Below are 8,682 nucleotides of genomic sequence, written 5' to 3'. Positions count from 1 at the left end.
CAAATATGGTAGCCACTAGCCACATGGGGCTATTTAGCACTTAAAATGTGGCTAGTTGCACTTGAGGAACAGAGTTTTAAATTTCATTTAATTTGAATAAATTTAAAATTGAAATTGGCCTTATGTGGCAAGTGGTTACTATATTGGGGACAGCGTGACTCTAAGGGTTCAAGATCATCTCGTTTGTTAAACTCTAAAGACTGGGCTGGTTTTCTCTGGCTTGTTCAATACTGTCCAATACCACTCAGTATTGTTCATTGCTTTATTCTCAATATCCAGAATACTGGCTAGCACATGGAGGTACTCAATAAATATCTGGTAAACGAATCAAATTTTTGGTAATATACAGCTATTCAAGCCTGGTTAGCTACTCACAGCTTATTGGCAATATGCTCTCGTACTCTCAGGAAAAATAAAGTGAAGCCAAACTGTTCTATGTAAGTGGAATTGCTTGAAGACTTCATATGTCTAGAGAGAACAGGAGCAGTCTTGCTTCATTATAGCTCAAAGAAAAGAACTAGAAATAGTTGTATATAAATAATTAAGGTTGATAAATATGGGAATACTGAAGGAAGGATATAATATTTAATGGTAAGGAATTTGGAAAGGATGTGGATAACAGTTGATGAGAGTGATTAAGAAGGAAAAAGTTACTTCAGATTAAAAAAGACTAAATTCAGATTGTATTCATGACTGAAGGATGGAAACTGAGATAGAGAACTCTTGAAGAAATCCATAGTAATCTGGTTAGGATATAATACAGCTTAAAAAGGATTTGGTAATGGAAAGACAAATGATATACTATTTTTATGAAGTTAGTGAGCTGAAAAAGGGACATAAAATAAGTAGACCATGTAGCATCAGAAAAATCATTGGTATTGTTTTGATTTTAGGAACATGAAGAGGTTTGGATTTTGAAAATAAAATGTAAAAAACTGTATTCCTGATTTTGAGTTAGAGGAGGGAGTGACCACTCATTCAGGTTTTTGTTGTTGTTGTTAAATTAGGAAGAGAATCAGAGCACTAAGGTCAGATTTCCTATTAAACACTATTAAAGTGCAGCAGAAAACAGGAAAACTCCCTTATAAAATAATTTACAGGGCAAAGGGAATCATGCCAGGATTAGTAGTTGGTAAAAGAAAAATTATTATACTTTTAAAAGAGATACTGAAAACTCAAACTGAATGTAAGGAAAGAGAATGACATGTGAGAATAAAATTTGAGCATAGGCTGTTGACAGTATTAAATTAAAGAGAATCTAAGAGGACAAGAACTAGGACAAGACCCTTGGAATTTGGCCAAGTCATCAAATCTTGGCAATAAATCTTACATGAGTAGTCTGAATAGATCTCAATACTGAAGGAACAGGGAACCCTGGGTGGCGCAGCGGTTTGGCGCCTGCCTTTGGCCCAGGGCGCGATCCTGGAGACCCGGGATCGAATCCCACGTCGGGCTCCCAGTGCATGGAGCCTGCTTCTCCCTCTGCCTGTGTCTCTGCCTCTCTCTCTCTCTCTCTCTGTGTGACTATCATAAATAAATAAAAATTAAAAAAAAAAAAAAATACTGAAGGAACAATAATTTCATATGGAATGAAAAAGACACCCCTATATTCTTCCTTCTTGCCTTTCCAAAACAGATACATTTAAAATATCATTAGTGAAGTATGTAACATAATGAGCTTGTTATCATATATCCTTAAAGTAGGGGATGATGTTATCCAAAAAAAGTTTAGGAAACAATTGTGTAAGGGATTAAGATTTGATGAGTTCTTATGTTGTGAAAAAGAAGATGCTCATCCAAGTAATCTGTGTGCTTAGGGGAAAGAAAGAAGATTGAGTAAAATGAGAAAAAATGTCCAATTAGAGGAAATTATAGACTCAGAATGCAAGGGAATTAAGTACTCAAACTCCAAATGGAAATACATTAACTAGATATGCAAATACAATGTGCCACACAATGAGATAGCTTTCCCCTCATAAAAGAAGCATACATTGGCTTAGAATACTGTATCATCTAATATCTGTCTTTGCACATTCATTAATAAATATCTCAAATTATCTTTATCCATACTTACTTATCCCCACAACGATTAACTGTTTTGGATGGTAAGAACTTATGCAAGACAAATTTAAATATTAAAGCAGTCCAGAGACCCAGGGTCAAAAACTCATGTTAGGTTAAAAATAGATTAAAAAGAAATAATTAAAAATGGAAACAGCAAAGCATTTGTACTATATTTTACATTATACTTTACAAGAATGCATGGGCTCAGCAATGGGCTAACCCAAAAGTTGTGAAATTATGGCTTCAGGCCAAGTCTGGCCCAACTTTTGTTTCTGTAAATAAAGTTTTACTGGCACACAGTCAACTCATGGTTTATATTTTATCTGTGGTGGTTTTTATGCTACAAGTATCAAATAGTTGAGATAGAGACTGTGTACCCTCAAAGCTAAAAATATTTACTATTGGGCCCTTATATAAAGTTTGTTGACCTGACCCTGATTTAACCTGTTCAGGCTGCAAATAAATTTTCAGGCCAAGAACTTCTGATAATCTATGAAAGAAAACCTTAATAAGATGCCTTAAATTTAAAGAATGTATATACTCCATTTTATGGAAATAAATGATCACCAACCTCAAATAAATTGGATTCACTTTGATTAAATGGAAGTCAAAATCAGACATTACAAGCTTAATAGAAACCTTGAGAGAAACCAAGCTAATGTTTTTGAGACTACAAAGAACAGGATTAACTAGGCACATGTTTAGATATATAAGATTAGGGAGTATCTGGGCACTAGTTCTAGTTACCAAAATGTTTAAGTTAAATCTTTAACTTACTCTATGTTTTACCATCAGAAATTGAGTTTTCTGTCTCTACAAAAGCACCAAAAACTATCCTGTAATATTGAAGTTTGTTTCTAGTATTTTCAAGGCCTTGACTTGTTAACAGAGACTATTAGTGATTTTTAAATAGAAAACTACATTCGTTAGGATACTTGTAGAAAATTGTGTTTATTTAATGTGGTAAACTGTATTTACAATGTCTGGTTGGTATTCCTTGTCAACCTTCTTCCTGTATGCTTATCTAGTTAGAATAGCCTCAACCAGTATAGAAGACTTAAAAGCTCTTACAATTAGGGACATGTGGCTATATGTTAAAAATGAAATAAAGTGACTCTAACACAGAGGCAAACTTTTTGTTTTTTAATTTTTGTTTCTTCTCTCTCTAACATTATAGGTACAAGATAGATTTTCATAAATAGTTGCAAGAAGTTATTGTTTTTGTGTATGTGTGCCATGGACTCCTTTGGCAGTATACAGAGGTATATGGAACCCCATTTCAGAACCATGTTTTTAAATGTAAAATATATAGTATTATAAAGGAAACAAGTTATACTTTAATACATTTTTTCCACAGCCTTTTTAGGGGGGTATCTTTGGACCAGATTAACTTTAAAACTCAATGCAGAATCTTAGTAACTCTTTTCCTTGAACTCAAATCTACAATGTGAATGGTTGGAGGTGATTATTCTATAATACCATTATGAAATCAGTATGTAACTTTTTTGCTACAAAAGTTCATGACAACATATAGACCCCGTATCTTGTACATAGTCACCATTAACATTTCAAGTATAAAAAGTGACATTAATATTCAGTTTGGCTGTCTTAATGCAATATGAACTGCCATTTGTATAGAAAACACAAAACTTCACCAATTATACATTGTAATGAGTAAATATAATATGTAATATGTGTATTATGTATAATACACATTATTTTTTAAAGAAGGTGTAAGTACAAAAAAAAAGAATGTCACAATTATTACAGTATAATTATGGACTAATAGGAAATAATTATTGACAGTATTTCGATGTTTATTTTTATATGGGGCACATCCACAACTGATTATACTACTGAACATAGCAAATCAATAATTAAAGAATAGATTAGAACCTGAGTACCTTAATAATTTTAAAAACCCAGGCTTTATTTTTTAGAACAGCTTTAAGTTCATAGCAAAAATAGGTCAGAGAAGTACAGAGTTACCATACACTCCCTAACCCTCCCCCATACATGGGTAATCTCCTCCATTAGTATCTGGCAGTCAGAATGGTGCATTTGTTACAACTGATGAACCTACACTGATACATCATAATTACCCAAGGTCCATAGTTTACATTAGGATTTTCTCATGGTGTTATACATTCTGTTCTATGGGTTTTGACAAATGTATAATGATGTGTATCCATCTTTATACTACCTAAAAATTCTCTACACTCTATTCACCCCTCTCTTCCTCACCCCCTAGCAACCACTCACTTTTTCACTGTATCCATAGTTTTACCTTTTTCTAAATGTTATATAGTTGAAATCATATAGTACATAGTGTTTTCAGACTGGCTTCTTTCACCTAATAATATGTATTTAAGGTTCCTCCATGTCTTTCATGGCTTTATAGCATATTTCTTTTTATTGCTACATATTATTCCATTGTTTGGATGTACCACAATCTATTTATCCCATTCATTTACCAAAGGACATCTTGGTTGCTTCCAAGTTTTGACAATTATGAATTAAGCTGCTATAAACATGTTTGCAGGTTTTTGCATGCACACTTGTTTTCATCTCATTGGGTGAATGTATGAAAGTGTGGTTAGATTCCATGGTAAGTATATGGTTAGTTTCATAATGAACTTCCATACTGGTTGTACCATTTTGAATTCTACCAGCAATGAATGAGAATTCCCATTGCTCTACATCCCTGTCAGCATTTGGTACTGTCAATGTTCTGGATTTTTGACACTGTAATACGTGTGTAGTGGTATCTTGTTTTAATTTGCAATTCCCAGGATGCCTCCGTGGCTCAGTGGTTGAATGTCTGCCTTTGGCTCAGGTTGTGATCCTGGAGTTCCAGGATCGAGTCCTGCATCAGGTTTTCTGTGGAGAGCCTGCCTCTCCCTCTGCCTGTGTCTCTGCCTCTGTCTCTCATGAATAAATAAAATCTTTATAAAAAAAATTTGCAATTCCCTAATGACATACAATGTTAAGTATCTTTTCATATGCTTATTTGCCATTCGTGTATCTTCTTTGATGAGGTGTCTATTAAGGCCTTAGCCCCATTTTTAAATCAGTTCATTATTGTTCAGTTTTAAGAATTTTCTGTATATTTTGTTTAACATTTATCAGATATATTTTTGTTTTCTCTCAATCTATGGCTTGTCTTTTCATTTTCTTGACACTGTCTTTCACAGAGTTGGAAGTTTTTAATTATAATGAAGCCCGACTTATCAATTATTTCTCTCATAAATCATGCCTTTGGTGTTGTATATGAAAAAGCCATTGGTGGGCTGCCTGGGTGGCTCAGTAGGTTAAGCGTCTGCCTTCAGGTCAGGTCATGATCCCAGAGTCTTGGGATCAAGCCCTGCATGGGGTACCTTGCTCAGTGGGGAGTCTGCTTCTCCCTCTACTTCTGCCCCTCCCCGCTGCTCATGCATGCACATACACTCACTCTTTCTCTCTCTCTCTCAAATGAATAAATACAATCTTTAAAAAGTCATTGTCAAACTCATGGTCATTTAGGTTTTTCCCTATGTTATTTTCTGGGGTTTTACAGTTCTATGTTTTACATTTAGATCTGTGATCACCTTTGAACTAATTTTTGTGAGAAGTGTAACACCTGTGTCTAGATTTACTTTTTTGTATGTGGAAGTCTGGTTGTTCCAGCATAATTTGTTGAAAATATTATCTTTTCTCCATTGTACTGCATTTGATTTTCTGTCAAATATTAGTTGACTACCTATGGGTCTATTTCTGGGCTCTCTATTCTATTACATTGATTTATTTGTCTGTTCTTTTACTAATATAACATTGTCTTACTATAGCTTTATAGTGTCTTGAAGTTGAGTAGTATCAGTTCTTGGACTTTTTTCTTTTCCTTTAATACTGTGTTAGCTATTCTGGATCTTTTGCCTTTCCATATAAACTTTAAAATCTGTTTGTCAATATCCACAAAATAACATGCTGAAATTTTGACTGGGATTGTTTTGAACCTGTAGATAAAGTTGGGAAGAATGGACATCTTGACAATATGGTGTCTTCCTATCCATGTACATGGAATATTTCTCCATTTATTTAGTTCTTTTTTGATTTCATCAGAGTTTTGTAATTTTTGTCATCTAGACCTTGTACATATTTTGTTAGATTTATACCTAAATATTTCATTTTTTTAAATTAATTGCTGGTAAGCAGAAAAGCAGTTGACTTTTGCATATTAACCTTATATCCTGCAGTCTTGTTATAAGTTGCTTTTACTTCCAGGAGTTTTTTTGTCAGTTCTTTTGGATTTTCTACGTAGATGATCATGTCATCTGCAAACAAAGGCAGTTTTATTTTTTCCTTCCCAATCTGTTGTACTTTTGTTTCCTTTTCTTGTCTTTCCGCATTAGCTACAACTTCTAGTACAATGTTGAAATGGAGAGATGCCTTGCCTTGTTCCCCATTAATAATTTTACTACATTTAAAAATGTATAAAAAAAATGAAAATGTAGAAGTGGTACCTTTGAGTCCACTAAATGTTCACACATGAAAAGTTTTTAAAAGATTTATTTTTCACGAGAGACATGGAGAGAGTGGCAGAGACATGGGCAGAGGGAGAAGCAGGCTCCTCACAGGGAGATCCTCATGGGGATCTGAGCCGAAGTCAGATTCTTGGCTGAGCCACCCAGGCATCCCCAATTTTTTTAAATATAACATTACAAGTAACAGTTAAAATTAGGAAAAAATTAGGGGCTCAGGGCATGAGCAGAGCTGAATGTAACCTTGAGGGTGAAATATATTCATAGCACTTCAAATATTTTCAAATGTAATGTTTAATAAATGCTGATAAATTGAACTACTGAGAATGAAGTGTTACTTAAGGCTTGTCATATGGTAGAGTCCACATGACATGTCTATGCAAGGAGCAACTTATTTGATTTATTAATTAACTTATGGCCGGCCCATAATTTGTTTTAATTCTGTCAGATTTGACAGTACATAGTAGTATGAGTCAGAACAGTAATGAATAATTTTAATCCATTATAATTTAAAGTTTTTTATTTTAGGTATAGTTTCAATTTAATCTTCTAATTTGTTAGATTAGAAGGATAAACAAACTGATTTGATTTTGACTCCCTGCTTATTAAAGAAACTTTCTTAAAGAGCATTCAAGAAAGATTAAAAAATATATCAAAAGTCAAGACAGAAAGTGAAAATAAAGGAGTTGAGGTAATCTCCAGGTAGGATAAGCATTATGAAATAATGTAAAATGGTATTTATGAAAAAGTCAAAATTGATAGTATAAAATAGAAAATATAACCTATAAATATTTTTCAGGTAAAAATCATTTTGGCCAATTTTTAAAGTTGAGAGAGAAGGGATTTAAATAAACCTTGGTTAAAATTTCCTGAATGACATAAAAGTCTCTTCCTTAAAGGTTTACAAGATTAAATAGGAGGCCTTTTCCACATTGCAATGAAGAGCTATAGAGTTTAGGTTAAGAACATTTTGCTGCAGAAAGAATGAAGGAAGATACGGAATTTTGCAATTTACAAATACTTTAAATGTCACTAATGTGTTCATTCTAAGTTTTAAAGATAAGCAACAGATACACACTCTGTTGGGTGTTGTATGAAACATCAGTTTCATGAGAGGTGTAACTAAAGTCTGAAGTACTCAAGAAAGAATGGCTAAAAAATTTCAATATATTTTATCTGATTTAGTTGTGTAACTCAAATTGATAGAATCTTAAGTCTGACTAATGGAAAAGTAAGCAAAAATAACTGCTTTAATATACAAAGATATAGAAGACATTTCTAAGTGGGCCACTAATGTACAGCATGGTGACTATAATTAATAATACCGTACTACATATTTGAAAGTTGCTAAGAGAGTTGATCTTAAAAGTTCTCATTATAAGAAAGAAAATTTTAAGTATGTGAGGTTTTGGATGTTAACTAGACTTACTGTGATGATATTTCATAATACATACATATGTTTTACAACTGAAACTAATATGTTATATGTTGATTATATCTCATTGCTATTCCTCTCACATATTACTTATCGTGTTGTTGTTCTCTGATGTTTTGTGGTTTTTGCCTTGAGAAGATTTTCTCCCAAGGGTATCATCAGCTAAAGATGGTTGGTAATATTTAGATGGATGGAAAAAAAAAAAACAGAGGAATGGAGAGTGGTTGTAGCTCATGCTGTGGTTTGAGAAGGGGTGGGGACTGCTATGCCCAGGATATAGATCCCTTAAGGCATCATCATCTAGGCTGTAACAACTCTTTGTTGCCGTTTCAGTAGGCAACCTTGCTGAATGGGGTCAATCTCTCAATACTTCTGCCTTGCACAATGCTCTCCTTTCATACACGTAACTCATCATAGTCAGTGAAAATGGCCAGTATATTTTATTGAATTTATAGAAATTTGTGTCTTAATTATTATCAACTTTTGTAAGTGTTAGAAAACATGTAGCTTTCTCTTTGTAAGGCATGAAATTCCTATGTGTTATTCATTTATAGTGTTTTTAGGTCTTATGCAGATCTGAGTTATGATTATGATATTAAAATCTCATCACAGCTGTGTTTCTTTCTCTTGGTTAATTTTCAGCAGTGTTTATATATATATTTTTAA

General features: G+C 33.3%; 1 protein-coding gene across 5 annotated transcripts in view; it reads right to left on the bottom strand.

Moving 5' to 3' along the window:
- Window positions 1-8,682, bottom strand: part of BOLL (boule RNA binding protein) — a 60,786-nt gene that overhangs the window by 14,225 nt on the left and 37,879 nt on the right. For 2 of the 5 annotated variants that reach the window (XR_013373240.1, XM_077885657.1), the window contains exon 11: window positions 376-468. The exons of the other annotated variants lie outside the window; for them this stretch is intronic. Coding sequence is in view for 1 of the 2 variants with exons in the window: in XM_077885657.1 (XP_077741783.1) it covers window positions 379-468 (90 nt within the window). In the remaining variant the exon portion in view is untranslated. The remainder of the gene's footprint in view (window positions 1-375; window positions 469-8,682) is intronic. 5 annotated transcript variants of the gene reach the window in all.

This window comes from Canis aureus, chromosome 36 (assembly GCF_053574225.1).
Source record: "Canis aureus isolate CA01 chromosome 36, VMU_Caureus_v.1.0, whole genome shotgun sequence".
Taxonomy (NCBI): Eukaryota; Metazoa; Chordata; class Mammalia; order Carnivora; family Canidae; genus Canis; species Canis aureus.
The sequence above is the reverse complement of the archived record's forward strand: the minus strand, read 5'-3'. Positions and strand labels throughout refer to the sequence as shown.